At 37.7% G+C, this 24,343-nt stretch overlaps 1 protein-coding gene across 2 annotated transcripts in view; it reads left to right on the forward strand.

The window, feature by feature from the left end:
* The window catches only part of FGD4 (FYVE, RhoGEF and PH domain containing 4), a 56,795-nt gene extending 46,062 nt beyond the window's left edge, over window positions 1-10,733 (forward strand). For both annotated transcript variants that reach the window (XM_009332914.1, XM_009332915.1), the window contains exons 10-17: window positions 625-771; window positions 2,253-2,425; window positions 5,202-5,232; window positions 5,406-5,501; window positions 5,894-6,019; window positions 7,929-8,069; window positions 10,069-10,209; window positions 10,393-10,733. In XM_009332914.1, coding sequence (XP_009331189.1) covers window positions 625-771; window positions 2,253-2,425; window positions 5,202-5,232; window positions 5,406-5,501; window positions 5,894-6,019; window positions 7,929-8,069; window positions 10,069-10,209; window positions 10,393-10,650 — 1,113 coding nt within the window. In that variant the 3' untranslated portion in view covers window positions 10,651-10,733. The remainder of the gene's footprint in view (window positions 1-624; window positions 772-2,252; window positions 2,426-5,201; window positions 5,233-5,405; window positions 5,502-5,893; window positions 6,020-7,928; window positions 8,070-10,068; window positions 10,210-10,392) is intronic.
* Window positions 10,734-24,343: the final 13,610 nt, after the last annotated feature.

Consider the following 24,343-nt stretch of genomic DNA (forward strand, 5'->3'; position numbering starts at 1 on the left):
CTTGTTTCCTTGTTCATGTTTTAACATATTATATTTGAGTATTTGCTGAAGCTAGGAGTGTGAATTGCAAATCTTCCCTAAAATGGCAAAAATGGGTTTCCTGGGTCCAAGTGATTGCTCCCACTTAATGTATTTATACAGGTCCTGGGAACGACTGACAAAATTTGGCATTGCACCTAATTCTCTCAAGTGGAAAATGGGACAGACTAGGTTCCTCTCCTGGCTCAAATAGCTGACCCTATGTTGGACTCTTAACCTTGTTTCATCTGTTTCTGTCAGTGGAAAGATAAAGTTTGTAAAGAGTAGTTACTGTTTCTCTACCATAATGGGCTGGCATGATAGGTGGTACTTTAAGTATGTGAGATATTTTGGACAAAAAATAACACAGGTTGCATGTATAACTGCATTTTTAAAATTACCATGGAGATAACATTTCTAAAAGTACTTGTTCCATATCAATTATGTTAATCAATCTGCATGGCTGACCATACATACCAGGTATATATATATGTTTTTCAAAGCTAACATTCTCCAGGCTTACACAAGCTCCCATCATTTCATTTAAACATGCTTAAAGATCTATGCTTTTAATTAATGTTTTATAACTGTGTTTTCACTGTAAAGGAGAATCTAAAGAAATTGTTAGAGATATATGAGATGCTGGGAGAAGAGGAAGACATTGTGAACCCTTCAAATGAACTGATAAAAGAAGGACAGATCCTTAAACTCGCTGCTCGCAATACGTCTGCTCAAGAACGGTATCTTTTCCTAGTAAGTATGGTGGCCTGCGGTTGCAGGAGTGGCTGTATACTTTTCTAGACTTGAAAGAACTACCAGAGAGAGAGGGAAATCCTCTAGTTGATGTCAGTGCCTTTCCACTAGTGATACTAGAGCATAAGTAAACCTTATACTGCTTACAGAAAGGCTTGAAAACGCCACTTAGAACAGAATACATGGTTTTAAATAAATGGAACGAGTGTCCAGCAACTCACTTTTAAATAAGTGGCTGCTGATAATAAATGCAGGTCCTAGAGCCATGAGAACTTTGATGTTCTCATGAAACTGAAATGTAAAAGCTTAGGATTTTAGTCCTGATAGATTGTGTGTGTTGAGGTCCCAGTAAGTGTCACGGTCCTGTGGGAGCTTGTTATCGTGGCAGGTCATCCTCTTGACAGGTGCCTGTGTCCTGTCTTGGAACTAACAAACTGCAGCCATGCTCCCTTACAACTCCCTTGGAAAAGGTTTGATGTATTCATTGCTTCCCATGCATTAAAAATTGCTAATACATTTTTGCTTATGGGCCTCTGGCATTGCCTGTCTTCTGGTTAATAAAGACTAGTAACGGGTTGTTGAGGCAGAACTCCTGCTTATCTGTGCTTCAAACAAAAGGAGAAACCATTGAATAGTAAGACCTCGAATGGGGCTAGACAGCTGATTAAAATGATGTGCACTTCATATGAGAGGTGACAAGTTCAAATGTGCTGTATCTGTGATACAGACTAGACAATAGGCTAGACAGGATTTTTATGAAATATGATTTAACTGAAGTGAGCTTCTCTTTTTAATAATTAATTGTGAAAAAATGTGAGGACAAAAAAATGTGTGAAAATTAAACACTATAGATCTAATAACTGTGCTTCTAGGCTGGGGCTTTAGACATTTAAACATTATTTAAAGTTCTAATCTTTAATAAAGGAATATATCTTTGTCCTCGTTTTTTTTTTTTCCCTGTGATATTGAGGGTGTCAGTGAATAAAAACTGTAAGACAGAAACGTTCCTCTATCTTAGAGAAAAGACAAATAATGTCCTCAAATAATATTACTTACAACTTCTACAAAGCCAAATGTTTTTGGTACAGGGTAAATATAAACGTATACACTGAAGAAAAGAGTTCTTACTCTGCCATTTAGAGTAGTTTTTGCAGAATTGGGGCATAAGAATGGGGTTTTTCTAACAGAAGGTTTACAACGGTATAAAATAGCCAGTCTGAGTATAGTTGGTAATAAATTCTGTGAAGACTGCTGCATATACAGAGGAATTACTCTTATATGCACTGAAGCTGTTCTTTAATCTTATTTCTAAACAAATAAGAAAAAGGAGTTGTCTTGCATGAGAGCTTTGGTCTTCTCATATATCAACTGAGCAGGAAAGAACCTGCTTTCTCTCCCGCTGAGTCCAGCTTTGTGATATTGTCTCAGATCTCTATCTGTGGTTTTGTTAATGCAAAGCCATGTGTTTATTTTTTTCCCAGTTTAACAATATGTTGCTCTACTGCGTCCCCAAATTCAGCTTGGTAGGATCAAAATTCTCAGTTCGAACCAGAGTTGGCATAGACGGCATGAAGATTATAGAAACTCATAACGAAGAATATCCACACACTTTTCAAGTGTCTGGAAAAGAGCGAACACTGGAGTTGCAGGCCAGGTAAGCAAAGTCTTTTTATCTAATTTTTGGAGGATTAAATATATACACACAAAAGATTGGTCTGATGGATTTAGAGAAAGATGCAATGGGCTTCATCTTAATATCAGTGTTTTGAAAGTAGCCCAGGCTGCCAAAAATGTAAATTATCAGTCCAAGAATCTCTTGGAATAGAAGATGCATCTGTGATTTATAGTGCATTGCCTTACCTTGCAGAAATACCTAAGACAGCCGTGAACGGGCTGGCTGGAAGATTGAAAGCAGTGTACCTAACTGATGCAGAAGCAATCTGTCTGACTTAAGTGTGTTGGGACACTGAGTGTATTAATTTCTGGGCAGTGCTGCTGCCTCTGGTACCTGAGCCACCTTGGTAAAAATGGGTCTGTTCACCTCAGGGCATGTCCACTCAATAAAACTCTCCACCCCGGTGGGGATATGTCCACAGAACATAGTTTTCTACAGTAGTAGATGGGCACCTGCTTTCCTCCATTCCTCAGGCCTGTTTCCAGTCTACTTGTTTTCCTCTGGCCCCAGGTATCAACCTCACCCTGGAAGGCAAGTTCTCCTTCTAGTTCTCGGGTCCTTCTTCTCCAGTTCAACTCTTCTGACTGGCACTTTCCTGCTTTCCTTATTAGTCCTCCTGTCCTCCTCTTGCTGGGTTGCCTTCCCGTTGCTGCTTTTTGCATTGCCTAGGCTAAACCTTCCCTGTCTAGACTGCCCCACTTCGAATAAAGTAGGGTGCTCAACCTCTCCTTTTGGACCTGCTTAAAGATCCTGTTCTTAGCAGTCAGGATTTCATTGCGGAGAAGCAAGGATTAAATAAGCGGGAGGATGTCCGTGGGGGATACCGTTTTGTGGTGACACCATGTATTTGGGGACAAACCATAGCTGGCTAGCAAACAAGCTTGCGAGCTACTTTCCTTTATGGAATAAGGCTTGTAATATTTAATGAGAGTAACAGCAGTGAATATAGAAATATAACAGCATATAGAGATTTGCCTACACTATCATTGAATTTTAAATTAAATATATACTTTGAAAAACGACAGGAAAAAGCTTTCCACTAAGCTCTGCAAGACTTTCGGGGCATGTTTTTGGCTATCAATCACATCTACTATAAATTGCTGTATGATGTCTTGCGAAGTATTTGGCAAGTTCTTATACTATACATCCATTTAAAAATGCTGCAACAAAGTAAGTTTATTTTGTCAACTTCCCCAAATTATCAGTAATTAAAAGTTTATTGCGTTAGTTTATTTGAGGTGTGAGAGGAACATGTTTTCATGTTTTGTTTTGTTTTACGAACATTTTTAGAATGCGTCGTCTGTACAAAATTGTGAAGGAATGAGTACCAAATGAGATCTTATTCGATTATATTAGAATGATCTCAATTAACGTATGAGTATTTTATGTGCCCTATACCTTAATGGTCTTGACTCATGAGCTTGTATTAACAGCATTGTAATGTTTAGTTTACCCTTGGGGTTTGCTTTACTAGTAGGCATCTATTTATTTATTTTTCAGAGTACTATTTGAGTACGTTGTCAATCACCGGTTTTAAACAGCTGGTAGATTATTTCTTTGAGAGGTTGCTGATCTGGTACGACATTTAATAGCTCAGCTTTTGTTTTTTAATGTAAGCAGGTAGGGAGAATTATTTTGGCTGTTTAGACAGGTTTCTTCTGCCTCATATGCAGATGGTAGGTGGGAAGGGGAAACACTTGTTTAGGATTCTGCTTGCTTAGAAGTTGTACTAATATTGCAAAACAACGTGTGAGGAGCCATTTTTATGGAGATGCTGTAAAAGCTCTCTTTCACATCCTTCATAGCAATCCATAGAAAAATAAAATTTTGCATGGCTGATACTGCATGGCTACAGAACGTTTTTTTTTCCACATCATGATTCAAGGAGGAAGCCACTTTCGAAGAGCCACATATACTGTGGTGCTAATTCTCATCTTTCTGACTTAAAGTTTGCAGATAAACTGTATTCGTTGCCAACACTGGCCAGTGCTTTCTGATAGTACTGTTACTTGTGATGTAAGACATTTTTCCAAAGATTTGAATGTCAAAGTCCTGCTGATACATTTTTAAAGACAAAGGTGTCATACAAGATCAGAGTTGAATATGCTTCCTCTCTCATCTCTGTCTTGCCTGTATATCTCGTCTGTGCTTACTCTTAAGGCATCTGTGTCTGCCCTAATGCATAGAAGGGAAATTTCTGCTGTTTGGTTTATAATATTAAAGCAGAGTTTTCCTTTTTTTTTTAGTTGGATACTCTTCTTGCCACTACATACAAGTTTAAACAACAAAAAAAAAAGTGTTAAGGAAATTACTTTTGTTGGGGAGGGAGGAAGATTTAAGAGATACACAGGAGAAATATGCGTTGGCATGTGAACTTAGTAGTGCATGAAATCAGAGGAGAAAAAACACACCTACACCTAAATTTCGCATTGTCTTTTCCTCTCTGTCCTGTTCTCAAAAAAAAAAAAAGTCTAACAATGCAAATACTACTTTTAAATGCATTTACATTTATCTTTCAACTTGAATTCACTGCTTAGTGATTGCAAACTTGTGAAGCCTGAAGTCATGCTTTTGTTTTTTTTTTTGGGGGGGGGGGGTGATTTTGTTTTTTAAGTTGGACAGTTAACAATTAGTATTGTTTTAATTTATATTTCTGAGAATTATTTCAGAAGCTTGGCTTTTGCAAGAAGTTGTTCATAGTGAGATAACGTTTCCTGAACTAGTTTTGGACTAATGTGTCAAATATTTCTTTTAGTTCTGAACAAGATAAGGAAGAATGGATAAAGGTAAATTAATCTACATTCTTTATTTTATAAGTGCTTTTTCACTGAAGCAATTAAAAAAGTAATATTCATATTTTCTGGCTGTAGCTTCCGTCTGCTAATCAATAAATGGTCAGAATGCAGAGAGTCTGTTCTAAGTGTAATATGTTTGAGCAGTTTCTCCATTGTTTCTTTAGGCGCTTCAGAACACTATAGAAGCTTTTCAGCAGAGGAATGAAACTTTCAGAAACGCTATTGCTAAAGAATATGAAGACATGCCTGTTGAAGTTTCTGTAAGTTGCTGTTATTCCTTTGTAACCTTCTTAGTACCCATTTTGTTCTTCAGTGACTGGAAAAAGTTTGGCAGAAACTTTGTTTTCAAGCTCATCATTCTTGTAGCAGAGGCATTACAAAGTAGTCATCTTGTTGGTAATTGTTTTTCTTCATAATGCCAAATCTTATAAACAAGCCTCTTTTTTTCTTGAAATGCATAACAGATTACCCTTTCAGTCATGCATAATGATTTTTGACTGGGTTCTTTATTTCTTGTATAGAATTCAAAATGCATCTTGAGCTGTGTTTTGCCGTTTCCTTTCCAGAGGAAGAGAATAATTATTTTCTCTATATAAAGTACTGTGCAACTTTTTATACTGGCTTTTTTCATCCTCCCCCTGCCGCCCTTCAGAATGCTGAGCTTGGGAAGAGAGCACCGAGGTGGATACGAGACAACGAAGTAACCATGTGCATGAAATGCAAGGAGCCCTTTAATGCACTGACAAGGAGAAGGCATCACTGCCGAGCATGTGGACACGTAAGTGCAAAACCCTAGCTGCTGTAGCCGGTGAGCAGGCTTGGGAACGGGTCTAAGCACCTACTTCTGGTGGCTGCTTGTTATGCTGCAGAGTTTGTTGCTGTGCTTGTGGCTGAAAGCAGAAGCTGCGTATAGTATACCACAAAGGATCCCCTGTCTGCTTTAGTTGTCATGGTAAATTCGGAAGTAATTTACAGCAGAGGAAGATGCACGTTTGTGTAAAATGTCCCAAGCCCCTGGACATACTATACTGTTACTCCCGAGTGGCCTCCACTGGCCACGAGTTTCAAGACTACGTTAAACTGGCATAAGCCAGCATTATCCCTGGCAGCACTGGCTGCCGCCTCTTCCTATTCTGCTACCTTCTCTCTCCGCTTCGCAAGAAGACCACGAAGACCTGCAGTTAAAACTTCTTCAGTGGGTTAACTTGGAGCTGTTCCTGGCTGGGTTCAGTGTGTAACTGTGTGAACACGCGTGAAGCATCAGGGAAGGGAGAGGAGGTTAGGAAGGGGAGAGAGTATTACTGCTGCTTTCCATGTATGATGCTATGGTAACGTGTGCCACTTTAAAGTGACTATGAGACACTGGTATGACTTAAGATTTTTCAGAAATTAATAAAAGAGCAAACATACTGTGCTTTCTTTTCTTGCCATCCAGCAGCTATGCCTTTCTCCAGCAGGTGGTAGTGCAAGCCCAGGTTTAATTTTTGTTTTACAGGTTATTCTGTATGATTTCTTTCTAATGTTTTTATGTGGTATGAAGGCTTACTGCATTCACAGTGCTGCTTTTGTGCTTTGCAGGACGCTAGAGACTTTTTCAGAAGCTCTGAATTATTGATTATACAGTTGTCATCTGTTTTTTTTTTTTCCAGAACATTCTGTCTTAAAACTCCTCCATTAATCTTAAGATCACACCCTTCCTTTTTATTCCTCCTTTTGTTTAGACTCCAACTACTTTCCTCTATTGTAGTTCTATCACATCTCCTTCCACTTTAATTTTAAAACATTTTTCATAGGAATTAATTTGGGTCAGTGATAGTGTCTTTCCAGCAGTGACTAACTGGGAATACTTAACTAGTATTCTCTAGAGATACTAGTTGAAGGTAGTGATCTAGATTAGTACTGCAGAGCCCTGGTCCACGATAAAATTTTGTTCAGGTGTTTGAGTGGTTCAAGTCCATTTGTCCACCTTTCTTTCTTGAAATAACTGCACTCACACTTTTTATGCAGGGCATCTCTTTCCCCTGAAAGAACATTTCTGTGGAGAAATATTTCTAATGAAGGAACTTCTCTCAGCTTTTCTTGCATTTCAGTTTTCTCTATATATTTTGTGAAAAGACAAAAGACGCTGTGTCATTGACTTATGTATTCTGTGTACTCATGAACAGATTCTGAAACTGTAAATTTAATATTTCTTAGGTTAAAAAATTAACCATTTCTGATTTTATTAATTTTTAATCATTAAAAGTACATCTCAGTTGTACATTTCTGAGGTTACATAGAAAACAAAATTGTAAGTGTACCTTTTCAGGTTGGCATCTAAAGAAACTGGAGGATTTTCTTCCTGCAGCATGGTTTGTGCTATATTCTGATTCTGTTCCTAACTTTAACCTACAGATATAATTGAAAGCCTAATGTGATTTTATACAAGGTACGAAGTTCCCACCAGGTAAATAGTAAAAAGCACTTCTAGTTGAGAAACAGTGGCACAAATTTGGAAAAATCATTATTTTCAATTAACTTACAGTTGACATAATAGCATCATAAAGCAATTATCTTTCTTGTTCTGTATAATTAAACAAAATATTACTAATTAGATATAATAATACTAATTTTAAATTAAATTCTGTTTCCATAAAGTTTTATAAATACTTAAATTTTATATATTGCTTATCTTTTTTGTTTCTAAGGTGGTTTGCTGGAAATGTTCTGATTATAAGGCACATCTGGAATATGATGGCAATAAATTGAACAAAGTCTGTAAGGACTGCTATCATGTTATAACTGGTTGTACAGACAGTGAGGAAAAGAAGAAGAAAGGCATCTTGGAGGTATGTCATTTAAAAATACTATATGTGCATAGTTGCAAACAGTTTCAGCTCATCAGTAGATGAAAAATGGTAGCATTCTTGCAGGACTATTTTCTGTTTGAGGAATTAAAAAAAAAGTATGTGGACTAAATTCATCCCATCCAATAGATTTTGGTTTTCACTATTCATCTTTTACAATACTACTTTGTATCTTACAACTTTTTAAAGGGGGAATTATGAACCTTAGCTTGTTTGCTTCTTTCCAGTTACATCAGCTAAAAATAAAAAGATTTGATATGAATCTTAAAACATTACCTTTCCTTATAAATCTTCAGTCTTCTTCTTCTGCACTTAAGCTGTCGTAGCAACAAAACCCACTGCTACTACAATGATTCTTGAAAACATATACCCAAACTGAAAGAACCGGGGATGGAGGAGAGGGGAATGGGCGAGAATTTTGCTGTTCAGAGTCTGAGTAGTAAGATACTGTTTTGATCAGTGTGTACAGTGTACCTTTAAGTCATTGAGTTGCTCTCAGTTTTTGACATCTATAAATTCAAGGTCTCAATCAGACAATAGAGACCCATGTTTCTCTTATGATCGGGGGAGAAATAGGCATCTTATAATTGCAATTAACCTTCACATTTCTTAAATCCCCCTTTATAGGCACTTTTAAAATGCCTGACATACATTAGAGAGATATCATCCTAACTTTGTCGAGACATATATTTATCTTGGGATGTAGTAGAGAAGGACTGACACTTGCGTTAAACACCAACAGAAAAAGAAGGCAAAAATAAGATACAGATTGTAATTCAATATACAGTTCGTAATCCACGTTGGCTTGACTACACTTGACTGCACTCTCTTAAATGTAAGGAGAGTAAGGAGCGCAGAACTCCACTAGCTTACCTTATAGTCAAGAGACTGCTGTTTCTTGGCATGGTGGCTTTTTTAAGGTGACTGAAGGAGCTATAGTGTCTCAGAAATATCTGTCTGCATGCTGGATCTCATGACAGTGGAGTGGTTCGTACCATGTTGCAGCATCCAGACAGCATCATTACTGGGAGAGGAAAAAAACTGATGCAAGGAAATTTTAACACGTAATCATTTTGTGTTCTTTCTGTTCTTCTCAGGATCACTATTTAACCCGAGTAGCATGTCACTGTCTTCAGATTTTAAGCAATTCACCTAATCTTTTCTCTAGGATTAGTGCTTGCATTCTTATGTTATTCTTAGAAATGTGTTTGCATCTGATCCTGTCATAATATTTTGACTGCCAAACAGAGTAGTTGTTACTAACTATCCAATATGGTTATAGGGGGCTTATAAAAAAGATGGCGACAAACTTTTTAGCAGGGCCTGTTGCGACAGGACAAGGGGGAATGGCTTTAAACTAAAGGGGGACAGATTTAGACTAGGTATAAGGAAGAATTTTTTTACGCTGAGGGTGGTGAAACACTGGCACAGGTTGCCCAGAGAGGTGGTGGCTGCCCCATCCCTGGAAACATTCAAGGTCAGGTTGGACGGGGCTCTGAGCATCCTGATCTAGTTGAAGATGTCCCTGCCCACGGCAGGGGGGTTGGACTAGATGACCCTTAGAGGTCCCTTCCAACCCAAACTACTCTATGATTCTATATGATACTTGAGTGCCTAACACGATGTTATTTTAGAAATCAGACATTGTTGTAGATACTAAGATACAGAGAAAGGCTAGCTGTGGTGGCAAAATGAAATTTAGAGTGATCCAGAAGTGTATAATCCAAAATTACTGATGAAAGAAGGAACAGATTACACGTTAAGGGAGTACGCATTGTGATTGTATGTACATAATATATAAATATTCTCCATAAATCTACTCCTTCATGATCTTACTTGGGTACTTGCTCAAGCTCTTTTGCAGATGCTATCCAAGGTTTGATATGAATGGTGATGAATTTCTACTTTTCTGTTCTGTATGTTTTTAGTCTTTATTTAAGGAAAGTTTGTTTTCCTTTTTATGCTTTATACTATCTCCTAGATTGAATCTGCGGAAGTCTCTGGAAATAGTGTCATATGTAGCTTTCTTCAGTACATGGAAAAATCAAAGCCCTGGCAGAAAGCATGGTGTGTTATACCTAAACAGGAAGCTCTTGTGCTGTACATGTATGGTGCTCCACAGGTACGTACAGAGAAAATGGAAAAGATTATAGTAATTATTGTCACTGACATCTGAGGAAGAGAAGTCAAATAGCTTGGGAATGGAGGAAAGACCCAAGTGTTTTTTACTAACCTGTATAGTAAACGAGAGGTAGTGGGCAGATTAGCTGACTGTTCTTAATCAAGGACTTTTCCTCCTTCTTAGGATGTTAAAGCTCTGGCTACAATTCCACTTCTGGGCTATACAGTAGATGACACTCCAAGAAGCGCTGACCTCCCGCACAGCTTCAAACTGACCCAGTCTAAGTCTGTGCACAGCTTTGCTGCGGACAATGAGGAACTAAAACAGAAATGGCTAAAAGTTATCCATTTAGCTGTCAAAGGTGAGACACCAGAATGTCAAAATGAACTGCAGGTGAATTTAGAAGAGCAACCTGAATCTTCTAAAACATCTGAATGCTGAAGCTCAAGAACACACGGTCTTTTAAAAAGATTTCAGTTGAATTTGTGGTTAACCTTTGTGTTAACCTTTCTTTGCTCAATCAAGGAAAAAAAAAAAGGAAAAAAAAAAAAAGAAACTTCTTACTACCGTACACATCTTAGCACTTTATGTTTGGGAAAAATTCTGGTCTTTTTAGGGATCTTTTTCTTATATTTATGTTCTGTCAATAAAAGTGATGTACAGGTCCGTTTCAGAGACTTTTTAAAAAAATGTGAATGCTATTAAAAATACTTAACTAACTTTACTGTACTACTTGTTTGTCGTGATGCAAATTTTTTTGAAAATCCAGTTGCTCTTCGGTTAACGTTTGCTACTTTCATTAAGAATGTAAATATTGAAGCTTCCTACTTACATATTAGGACTTGCAACAGGATAAAAGATATACCTCCACATTGCCAAAATAGATCTGTAGTTAAATATGCAGGGACAGTTTGGTTTAATGTATGTAGTTTATAGGTTGAATGCCACAGATCTGTACATATGTTGTGTTCACTTGTCTCTTTTTAATTAATGCAAATGGCTTTCACAGGTGTATTGGCTTTTAAAGTTTCAATTTATCAAGGAAACAATCTAATGATTTTCAATCTAGAAATGAATACCTAAAATATGAGAAAACAATATATAATATATGTACAGTATTAAAAATGTACAATACTTGATTTTTGCTTTGATTTCATGATACTGGGTTCCTATTAGTGAATAATTTATTTAAAAAGCATGTTTTCTATTTGAAATTAAACACAGTCCTAAATTCACAAATACTGTTCAGTGATTTGTTTTAATAGCTGACACTTAATGATCTTGATATTTTTATGCATTAAAAAAATAGCAGTAATATAAGTGGCATGCAATGGACAAATAAGTTCCAGTTGTGTTTAAAAGAGTTAGTCACTTTTCTTCAGTGTCCTATCACTGTTATCTTTTAAGAGTGCAGTAGTTTGTTACTAAAATGCAGCATGTGGTTTGAAAAAAGCAACAGATTCTAGTAACCTTCTGGGAACGTGTATTTTTGCTATTATGGTTATTGGAACAAAAGAACATTTTGAACTTAAATCTTTTAATTTTTGCAGATTAGATACTGTGATACTTATTTATGGCAACAATCTTCAAGGATTATTGTTGTAAAGTGGCGCCTGCTTTATATGAATCTAGTGTGAGGTCTGAGCCTGCAAATCTCAAGCTGCATTAACTGACATTATTTGCATTCCGCGTATGGGAATGAGGACTTGTGGGCTCTACAGCTTTAAGTACCTTACGAACTTCCATTCCTATTAGGGTTCCATAGAGGCAAATGACCTCCCTAAAATTTTTACTGTAACACCCGTGGATGAAATACGACAAATTCAGAGGTGGTGATTTACTATCAAGTAGACAGTTAAAATCATTGCCATCTTTCCTTTTCTGACCCCTCAAAGGAAGGAAAATATGTAACTTCTACAATCAACTTGTCATAAGAACATTCAGGAGTCTTATTTCTCAATATAACCACAATCTGTATTTTAAATCATGTCAAGCTGAAGAGCCCAGGTTCGAGTCCAGTTTTGTTAGAAACATGAGGGCAGATTTAAATCGTCGCTTTTTTATAATAAGATTTCCAGACAAAGCATTCACTGAACTCCCACTCCCACTTTACTCTTTTTGCGACACAATAGGGGAAAAGTTTTCTTACTTAGCATTTAACAAAGGATTGTTAAAGTAACCTCTGTTTTTTAGTGTCAAGCGTACATAAGTACACAGTGTCTATCATTCTTTGGTAAGAAGAATGTCATGCAACTTAATGTTAGTGGGCTGGATTTTGCTCTCACGTGCACAAATCCAAAATCTGCCATGGCTTTTAGACTTCAAAGCTTTACACTAGCGTTAGTAATTATGAGGACATGGCGTTGTAGAGTACTAACTCTGCAGCTGACTATGTGCATGTCAGTTCTGAATTCTTCCTTGGGTGCTCCATGTGTCCAGATTATTCTGCCTGTAACCCTAGTATTACTTTTATCTGATGTGCAAGCTCTTCTGTAATTCTCTAAGAGATTTTAAGTTATTTCTACTGTCAGCTGTATTTATCTTTATTTATGGGGAGCTCAAGCCCGTTTTGATTCACGTTGGTGAGTACCATCAAATCTTTGCCTGGGTCTCCCTAGCTGGTACGTGTCGTCTTGTGTATACTTTGGCGAGGGATGGGGGAACATCCACGTAAGCAAGAAGAACTCTCCGTGGCTAACTTTCTTTCATGGTCATCTCCTGAAAGTGGGTACCTTCTAAAAGACTCTCAAGTGCAGTTGTGGGATCTGGAGGGTCGTCTTATCACATCCTAATGTATAAAAACATGTTCAAGTTGTTGAGTGTAAGGGGAGAAGTTGCCTTAAAGGAGTCCCCAGATAAGACGGACTGAGCTATTCTGAAAATGAGATGATGGTATGACTGCCATCATGTAGCACATTCTGTTTTCTAAGCTCCTGCAAACTTAATTCTGAGTCAAGTAGGAAGACCTATTCCAGCTAGATGATAAGGGAAATTGTTAGAAGCAGCAATTTCTGGGCTGCCGTATTGTTATAGTAGTACTGAGTATCTGAAGCTGCTTGAATGATTTCAGCATCTCCCAGATGAAGCCCTCCATTTGGGCATAAACAATTTGAAATGAAGTTAGCACTGGGAGTTACTTATTTGGATGTTAGCCTCATGTTTGCTCCCAGCCATTAAAGTTTATATAGCGCAGGATATTTTATTTACCCTAGTGAAACCTATTTCATGTTTTCATAATCAATTGCTTGGTTGGAATTGTTCTCTTCCGAGTCAGAATGTCTTGGCACTCATATGTATAGTTTTGTGTGTGTTTTGTAGGAAAAGTATGTACCACCAATATTAAAGGAGATCAGAAGATGGAGAAGTTGCTTCTAGATTTAACCACCCTAACTGTTTTACTCCATTCTCCACAGACAAGCCCCCCATACAGCATCCAAAACTTTTTCTTTAACTTTAAATTGTAAATTATGACCACAGAGAAACAAATTCAAAGTAGTAACTGCTGCGGCTTAAGTATCGTGACCAAAGCAGGTCAAATTAAAACCATCATTCTAACAAGGTATAGGCTGTTCCCATTTCAGCTGGTTTTGTTTTTGTTTTTTGTTTTTTTTTTTTTTTAAAGGCATTAAATGTATTAGCATAAAGCTGTGTGTGTAAGGAATAAACTATAATGGAGCATTCATTCATAATACATGAATGTATGTGAATGGCTCTGCTGAATTATTCAAGCTTTGCGATTCTTGTGTTCAAGAAATGCTTGTTTCTCACTTTAAAAGTGATCGGTCTTCTGTGCAATGTAAAGCAGATCAAAAGTTATTTTGTGCGTTTTTATCTGTGTTCAACCAGAACAATGGCTTAATTTTATCATGACATTTGTTTGGAACACATTAATACATCTCTTCAAAATGACTTAATATTTTTCCCCTATCATGGCAAAATAGTGTATTGGGACATCTGCATGTCTGCACCATTCTTCCAGATCCTCTAAAAATTGTTTTCTGGTATCAGGTATTCCTGCTTGGTTGAAGAGCTGCTGTAAAACCTATAGCATCTATTACTTTCAAATCCCTTTACACTGAGTAGTTTTGTTTATTCCAAAATGTATTTAATTTCTATGTGCAAAATAGATATTGAGAATAGAAAACATTCTCTTCAATTTGGAGTAGACTATTAAACCACTTTAATTGCATGTAATATATAGTGGCACCTTTTTGTGCAAAACCATCTCAAAGTGCTTGATAAATCTCCTCAAAGATTCTAAATCCTTTTAATAGAAAAGAGGATTTGTATTCTTCATATTTTTAAATTATGGATGGAGCCAAGGCACTGATTAAATGTAGAATAAATACACTACCACCTGAGTAAATTTTAGATGAGGTTACAGAAGTATGCTCTAAAGATTTCCAAGTGGAGTCAGGAGGAAAAAAAAAATAATATATGTATATATAAAAATAGGTGGGAAAGATGTGGAAACACTTGACAGGTTCTTTGGGTTTTGTTGTTTTCTTTTAAACCTTCATCCAACCATATAGTAAAAATACTAGCCAGCTTTTCATTTCAAGACAAGATTAAATAAAATGAACAGAGGGTAGCGGTTCCTTATACTGAAGGAAAGGCTTTCAAGAAAGAAATAAACATTCCATGTAGAAATAATTCTAAGCAATAAAAAGGGAGCTTTCTCCATAAATCTATTTAGAGATCTTTAGCTGGTGTAAACTAGCATAGACTGCTGGAGCTATTATACCTTCAGTGATTTAAATTCATGTAGAATCTGCCTTACATTATATAAAGACACTTGTGGAAAAGCAAGATTTCACCAGTTTGAGAGCTTGCTGACTTACTATGTCTCATCTGGAGTCACAGCGCTCAGCTGAACTTCAGATGGGTTTCAGCTGGAGATAATTGACGTAGGGGTGAATGTAAACAGCTGGAAATACATAATCCAAAAATAAATGATTGAAAGAAGTAATTTTATGGCAGAATTGACTATCCTTAAGATAAATCCATTGGTGAAATGGGCATCATTCTTAGTCTGTGGTGTACTGTTACTTGAAATCTGAAATGAAATATATGGAGTTATGCTGGGTTTTTTTTCCTCTAGTATGTGGCCCTGTTGGGATGAGGAATTTACCTAGCTGGTTCTGACCCATGGGACTGTAGTGGAGTATGTCCCTTGGATAGGAGTTTTAATCTGCTAGTCAGATTGTTTCCTAAATCCTTTTACTTTAACAGAACATAACAGTAATTAATGATTGTATATGTGTGTATATATACACATATGCATATGTATGTGTGTGTATGTATATATGTGTATTTATATATTTGAGACTATTATTCAGATGACCTGTTTTCAAGCAGTATTTTACAATCAAAAAATACACTGTGCTGCATTCAAAATATAATGTATATTGACTGCCTTGAGTATGCTTTTCAGAAGAAAAAATCGACAGAAGTAGATCTACTTTTGTGGCATGTTTACTATTTCAGCCTAATTTAAAGAAACAAACAAAACCAAAACACGCTAAATTCAGTAAGGCATTCGGTTTGCTTCCTTTAAAACCTTGTGATTAAATTTCTTCCCAGACTCAACTATGGCATTTTGCTTTCACCCCTTCCTCTTCCTAGGACAAGTGAATGTACAATGTGGTTTTTCCCTACTAAAATCTTCGAGCAGATTTCTTTGAATAAAACATGTTTTCAGCCACTGCATAACACCAACCTTCTTCAGTTTATAGTTCATCCTTGTAGATTCATTAACTATTTATGGTGGAAACATTCAGAAAAGGGGGGAACTGTGTCAAAGGATTTTGCATGTCCGTGCCCTAGTATTTTTAAGAAAGACGCCAAATTTGTTGCATATAGGGAACGGTTTGCAATAGAAGTATTGGGTTTTTTTCTATTAACATGTTCTCTATTCTGTAGCCCTCAAGGCAGATTAATATGTTTAGTGGGAGCTGGATCAGCTGTAATGTTTGACATCAGAATTATGGGCTACACACTGTAATTCCCCTTCATTATGGAAACTTTTCTGGTTTTAATTAAGATGACACTTTTAAAAAAAAAAAAATATCTGGAAGAGGTGTAAATTTGTTCTGGTTTTGCAATAAAGTGAAGAATATTAAAAAGGTGAAATATAAATGCCGTTGTAAGTTGTGCAAATGTAAGTGGTCATTTTTATGGTCAAGAAATATATGAATGTAAAAAATCTGCAGATACTGTATATATTTTCTGTAATATATGTATATTTGGTCATAAGGTGGGTGGAGAATTGTAAAAATTAAGCACTTTAATTCCTGTTGAGTACTTAAAAAGAAAAGAAATTTGTATCCTGTAAAATAAAAGCATCATTAAATAAGCATTGCTGGTTGACTTTTTTTTTGGTCCGCCTACTGTTTACTTTCTCTGCTGATGAAATCTTTAAACTGCATTTCCAATCGTGCAAGTAACTGTAAGGACCGATCCGTTGCTGAAGCGCTGGCTACTCACAAGTACTGCTAAGTTAGTGGAAGATATATTCTGAATATGTAAAGGGCTGTATATAATGCTGTGACATCTTAGATTGGGAAGAGAAAAGATGGCAATCCTTCGCTGTTTAGATCCAGATTTCTATAATGGGAGTAATAATAATGTTCTCTCATGTGGCCAGGACGTTATGAGAGTACTTTATGGACTTCTACATTGCCACCCCTGTAGAAAAGTGCAGAAAGAACGTAACATGTTCAGTGTAGCTCCATGTCTTTCTTACTATTACTCAAGCGCTGCTCCAAACAAAAGAACGAAACAAAACATTGAGCAGCTGCTCAGTGTAATCTCTTGTGCACTGAATTAGAGTGGTGCTGTAAAGCAAAAATGATCAGGTAATTAGCTGGATCATGATCCTAAGCATAGGCAACTCTGATTCTTTAATTAATTTGCTAGCTAAGCACACATTCAGTTTTTGGAAGTGCCACTTAAACTGCAGCTACTCCTTTTCTACGTATCCTTTGACAGACAGAACCATCTGCGGTTGTCTCCAGTTTCCATCATCTGTACACAGTAAACCTGTTCTGACTATCTGATTTATTCTTGGTATTCTTCTGCAGGTGGGCACAATGTTGCAGAAAAGACTTCCCCCAAAATGTAGAGAGGAAAATTTACTGTATTACTTGTTAGTTCCTGTCTGGAGGGAGTTGAGCTCAAACAAGAATTTTGTTCAGTTTCTACTTTTTATTCTCTTCGCAAACACAGTAAACAAAATCAGTATTTGAAATAAGTTATGATGAACCACAGAAAGTAATGCTTCCCTCTCCATTTACATAATTTTTTCCACTAATTTTTCTGATTATTTTTTCCCCCTGTGATTAAACTCTGTTCCAAAACCATTATTTTCCTCATTAAACACAATGTAATGCCTTCTACGTGGAGACAAAAATAACAGAATTTACCCTAAAATGTGCTTTAATAAGAAAACACAATTATAAAATTGAAACTATAGGAAATCCATAATCACAGCTCCTACTGAATGCCTTTATATCAGCGGGTTTAATATGCACTGGTATTTCCACTCCGTAGCAAATTGTCCAGGAGCCCATCAAGTACAGGGTTAGTAAGTAAGTGGTAGGCGTCATCTCCTCTGGCTCTCTGTAAGAGCCTGACTAATACTGCCACACTACCACAGAATTGTTCTTGGCGTTGTATGAGCTTCCTGACATGAGAGAGGTGGCATGCCCGCCTTTGGTAAACACGGTACTTGGAGCTTGTTTGCTTTAAAGAAATTGCTCTGGAGGGCCCTGTGGTGTCTCTAATGACAAGAGGAGGGATCCTTACGATTGCGACCTTTTTGTCCTGGGCCTCTCACCCTGTGCCTCCTTGGCCCTGTGCACTAGGCAGCTATGACAGTATTAAGCCTCATCAGACCTGGTTCATGTGGTAAATCGGGACGCACCTGGCTGAGTTTGTTTGCTTGGGGTCTACCCCATGTCTGTGTTGCTAGTTTCTGTTTTGATATCAAAAACAAAATGCTCCGGTGTCATGAGCAGGATGTGCTACCTGCTCTCTGTTTCAAACTGATAATGTTTCTTTGTGCTACAGCATATTTTTCAAATTACTTGCCCTGATTTAAAGTCTTAAGTTATGAACAATCTATCACATACCCTGCTAAGTTTTCCAGTTGTTAGCTACGCTTGCTGTAGGTTTTTTTGGGTTGTTTTTTTTTGTTTGTTTGTTTTTTAAATTATTCTTATCACTAGTCAGAACTCATGTAGCCTCCAACCGTCAGGATCTTACCAAAAGGATTCATCAAGAATTTCGATCACCAAATCCATGCTCTCTTTTGAGCATGTTTTAACATAGTATGCCCAACTCATTCTTCCAAACTCAAGGTAAGGGTCCCTGCTTCAGGGAAATGGGTTTTGGACTCTGATTGCTACTGAATGGAGGAGCTTTCCTACAGTGTGAAATTAAATGAATGACCCCATGATGGAAGAAGATAAGATTTCAACCATAATTCTGTTTAGGCCTGTCGCCTAGCTATGTAGAACTACCTGCTTTGCCTGTTCTGCCTTACTCACGTGTTTCTTGGTTTGCAAAAGGTAATCCAAATCTTTTAGCTCAAGGCTTTGGGACGCAGCATTTACAAAAGACCTACCTTACCTATGCTGTATTTTGGAACTCGATTTCAGACTAGCGCTAAGCTGGTCCTATTAACTGAATGCTCTTTAGTGGCTGAAGTGCATCTTGCAGTTCTGTTTCACATGCAAAGACTCGCGTCCATGCGCTCCAAGACAACTCCGTGATGCTAAGCAAAGCATGGCGGGTAAGACATCAAGTGTCCACTCCAGAGCTGCAACCCTGACCTGAACTAAAAAGCTTGAGATAGATGCACTTGAAGTATCCATTAGTCTCATACGCAGGCTGTGCTGTTGTAAATCACATATGCTCGATTGTTATATTCCCAATTTAAACTTAAACTTGTGCCAATCATAATGTAAAAAGCAGCATGCACAAGAAAACCTGTATTATAAAAATAAAAAATGCTCCTCTTAGCAAACTATTTTATCTTAAGAAGAACACAGGAGATAGCCTTATTTAAAACATTAGATCCAGAAGTAGAAGATACAGGCTCAATTCCTCCTGAATGCCAGCAAGTTTGCTGTTTGCTGCTTCCTACTTCCTTGGCTGGGGTAAGGTTTTTTTTCTTTTCCTTTCTAGCTATATTGCCTCAGCTGAATGCTAACTAGGCGTGCATTTTGTTTTCCAATAAAAAGTTACTTTCTTGATAGCAGACAGGAGGTTATTGCCGTTATTCCCAAAACCTTGGTCCTTTAAAGGAAAAGGTCTTCACCTTAAAATTGGACTGCAAACCATTCCTTATGCAAGCAGCAATTATTTCATATTATCTTTCAAATTTATTGTTATCAATTGGCATTGCTTTAAGAATACACCTGGCAGACTCCATGAGAAATTTACCCAGTGGGTGTTTCCATGTTTAAAACCACTTTTCAAGCTCCATTAGGCAATATGTGATCCATGAGATTGCTCGACTTAAGTTGACAAAAATTCTAGGGAAGAGATCTTTGGGTTTCACACCACCACCTGTTGATTCCTCTGTTTGTTCAGTAGCATGTGGTATACAAAAGACGCAAAAGCCTTCTACCAAAAAGGTATAATAAAAGCATCTACAATGATGTGGGGAAATACCAAGCAAAAATTTCCAAATTTTCTACAGTAGGCTGAATAATGAGAGTGAGAAAGAGCTTATTTATAATATCCATCCTTTGACTAATGAAGTCCTGTAATGGATGTGGAGGTTGGTTGTTGGGGAGTCCATCAAAATGCATGAGGAAAACAGAAATCTGCTGTTTAGAAGTTAAGAGGTTACCGATTCAGTACTATGCATTTGCACTTCATATCACCAATCAATGCCCAGGCCAATGACAAATTCAGTAACGTGCCTTCAGTGGAGAGGAAATGAACTGCTCAGCTGGGATGCATCTAACTGCCCACTCGCCACTGGAGTGGTGAGAATCACATTCACTGAAGCAACTGTTGCTGTTGTGTCTGGTATTCCAAGAAGTCTGACCCCAGTTGCGGGTGGGGGGGGGGGGGGGCTGTACAGCAGTTCAGAGCAATACAGAGATTATTTTAATCTCCAGCTGAAGCTTTTACCTCTGTTGGCCTTGTCAGAAATGCTGATGTCTTACAAACACTTACCAGAATGCTTGGGCTTTGTTACTGATTGATGAACTTTGACTGCTGTGTTTGCCCTGTGGCTCTTACCCTCTGTGCCCTGCCCCTTCCTTAACTTGAAACCTGCTTTCAGTTCTGCAAGCATGTTTTATGAGAGGTTGTTACACCCCAAATATTCAATGAATTTAATTAAATAACTTCCCTGTGAATACAGTGAGAGAATACAAGGAACTCTCAGTTGCTTAGTTTGCCATATTGTCCAGCAAAGTTGCATCCCTGCCCTAGGATTATTTTGTTTTGTCAGAGGCTGGGTCTCAGCACAGGTACCACATAACTCGGGGATTCCTGTCAGCACTGTGACCTTCTCCCAGCCAGCTGAAGTGTGTAGGAGAGCTCGCTTTGCCAATTCAGCAGAGCCCCTGGACTATGGATTTGAAACCTCTGATTTCTGTCTCTTCTGGAAAAAGACCAAGGTTTAGAATCCGTCAGTTTGGAAAAATCCGTGCAGAACATCCAAACGAAGGGTCATTCCGTCAAGGGATTTCAGGAATTTATTTATCTCAGCTTCTAATCGTGTTTGCTGTGCAGATGTCTGGTATAAGTGCTATGAGAAAGTGTTATAGTTACATCTGTGATGAGGTTGCTCTGGAGAATACAAAAACACCATTCAGTTTGGCTTCACATAAAAACCAGGCTCTGCCAGACCCATATAATCGCTGTATTCCATGGTTCCAAAAGGTGACATTACCAAGGAATAATTTACAAAAGTATTTCCTAATAGTGTTTGTGCAATACAAAGTAGTATGGCTATGTATGCAGCGCAAATGTTATGTTACATACTTAATACATTTCAGTATGGAAATCAAATATTTGTTTCTCTAGACAAACACGATGGCAAGGAAATATGCTTTACTGAGGTGTTAGTTTGTGGTCTCCTTGTCTGGCATAAATTAATTAAATGGCAAATGACTTGTCCCCTACTGTCAGTACGTCAATATAAAGACACTCCAGCTGTCTGACCAAAAAAAGAAGCAGATGATGATGCAAAACTGTAAAGAAATTCCTATCATGGAGAAGAAAGACTGGAAATTTTGTTTTCCTGACTTCAAACATAAAACCAAGGAGGCTTATAATGAAATTAGAAGATGACAAATTTAAAACTGACACCAAATTGATTTTTTGCACTATGCATAATTAGATCATGAAATTTACTGGCACAGGATGTCATTGGAGCCAAGAATTTAGCGTGATGGGACAAAAAAAACATTATATGGTAAATAAAGCAATCTAGTTTCCAGTAACATAAACCAGAAGAAATATTGAACTGTCTACTTCAGATCTTACAGCAATATCAAAATTATTTAATACATAGTTTTGGGATCAGAAGATCTTATTACTGCATTTTTATATTTTCCTCAGAGCGCTGGTTGTGGACCGTCTTAGAGACGAGATTCTGAGGTAGATGATTGATACCAGGTCAAACTCAGAGTGGCAGTTCCTGTTTCCTCATGTCAATTAACTTTCAGTAAATTACCAGCCTGACTACTACTGCCTTTTATCAGATCATTGAGTTTCTTGCTCAGTACAAGGTAAGTCGGCCATGGGAAGTTAGAGTTAAAGCTACAGATGACCACTGCTTGTTAAAATGTTTATGGCTTTGGCACAGTCCTCAGCTGGGCTGAGGTAAGTGCTGGATTTTGTAAGTTGGTGCAGGACATGACACTTCATAGCAGAGGCATTTCCAGCTCCCACTTTTTAGCCAGAAATGTACAATGTGTTAAACTTTGCACTCTGATGTTTCTTCGTCTTATATCTTCTTTAGTCCTTTCTTCTTGCTTTCCTTCATTAATTCACTTCCTCCATCTGGGCTGCGCTTCTCCATTTGGGTATCCTGCCCTTGATAGGCCTTTTGACATCTCTGCTGGGCAGGCTAGGTTATCTCAACTCAGTTCAGCAACTGTTATATGCTCTGTGTGCTTCTTGAAATATTATACTGATAAAATTCTAAGAATAGCCATGCTGGGACAGACTAAAGGGCAAGCACACGCAGTGCTTCTGCATGATACTCTCCCAGCTTCCAACCATTGTCAGCTCAGAAACATCCAGAGCTAGATTTGATTCCTACACAGGTATTTATTTGCATGCAATACACTTGTCTTCCTTAAACCTGTCCAAACACCACCTGAATCCATTTAAACTTTTACTGTCTACAACATCCTTTGGCAAGGAGCTCAACAACCCACCCATGAGGGGCTACTGTCTTTGTTTTGTTCTGACCTGGCTCCTTCTAGTTTCATTAGATGCTCCCAAAATACTTGTATTGGAAGGGAGAATAAGCAAAACTGATGCTCTTCGACAAACTCCAGGCTGCTAATGATTACACAGACCTCTAATCCTCCCTACCCCTGGCCATTTCTTTTGTAGAATGAGGACTCCTAGCTTAGTTGCTCTTGATATTGAAGCTGTTCCACACCTTTCATCATCCTTGTTGTCCCTCTCTGACACTTTTCCAGCTCTACATTCTCTCCGAGATGTCCCACTTCTCGTCTAAATTAAAATATAAAACAGGTTGCACTTGCTCCATTTAACAGTGGTGTCCATGAGGTCATACGGCAAAATGAAAGTGGCAGGAGAAAAGAGATTCACATAGAGAAATAAGCTGGTATTATCTATCTGCTTTAGGTGCCAGCAGCTTCTATTCTTGTGCAACAGAGGTGCTTTTTTTCTTTTCTTTTCTTTTCTTTTCTTTTCTTTTCTTTTCTTTTCTTTTCTTTTCTTTTCTTTTCTTTTCTTTTCTTTTCTTTTCTTTTCTTTTCTTTTCTTTTCTTTTCTTTTCTTTTCTTTTCTTTTCTTTTCTTTTCTTTTCTTTTCTTTTCTTTTCTTTTCTTTTCTTTTCTTTTCTCTTTTCCTTCCAAGGACTCAAGGAAGGAGAGGAGACAAGGCTCCATGCTAGACAGGGAACAATAAACCCTTTAGAAAGAGTATTTGCTGTGTCAGGTGTACAATGCGGGGAACGTTCGCTATTGTCCTGGAAGCAGGAGAGGCAGATGCCAAATGGCAGCCTGGTATTGATGATCTCTGAGAGCAATCGGCTCCAGCACACTGGAAGCTACTGGGTGAAACTGCTGGAAAATCATGCCTGTATGGCTGTGACAAGAACCCCCCACCGACAGGTCTTTCAGAACCTTTTTCACAAAGTTTTACATGCATTAACTGTCTCTCTCTGTGCTGAATACACTAATTTTTGGGTGTTTCAATTTGCTTAGCCGTCTTTATGCTTTTATCACGAAATATTAGTCCTCTGACAAACAGTGTGAAATTTCCTGGGTAAGAATGAGAAATTTTGTTGTAAAGACATACAGATGAGAATGTATTTCCTTTGTATGTTCTTTCCTTCAACATTTGAGGGTTTCAAGACATGAAGACTGGAAAAGACTAATTTGTATAGACTAAGAATATAAATTCTAATGCCATCCAGAACTTGAAATTTTCAGAAACATTTTTAATCTGTTGGTTTACAAGAAAGGACAAAGCCAGAATTCAATTCAGTGCTAGCATATTCATAATTTATCTTGGAAAAAATGCACTCAAGGGAAAGACATTTAAAGAGCAGACAGCTTATTTGTTGCGTTCTCGCATCACAAGTCATCCCCTGGTTTCATTCTATCTTTTCGTATAAGGCAGCTGAGTATTAGATTTCATACAGTTTCCCACTTCCCAAGCCCTGCCAGACACCTCATCCAAACCTACTGTTACGCACCCAAGTTAGAAAATTTCAGCTTGAGGTTAGCTGACTCGCAGCAAAAACAACAATATCCACAAACAACCGAACAGAATAAATACAGCAGTTTTAAGTCTGTCCATTAGAATTCTTGATACGTGAACGTAAGTGGGAAAATATTCTTTTTGCTGCAGTTTGCAGGACCAGATCTTCTCCAGTTCTTTTCTCCCCGCGAAGAGACCTCCG

This window comes from Pygoscelis adeliae, unplaced genomic scaffold (genome assembly GCF_000699105.1).
Source record: "Pygoscelis adeliae isolate BGI_AS28 unplaced genomic scaffold, ASM69910v1 Scaffold38, whole genome shotgun sequence".
Classification (NCBI taxonomy): Eukaryota; Metazoa; Chordata; class Aves; order Sphenisciformes; family Spheniscidae; genus Pygoscelis; species Pygoscelis adeliae.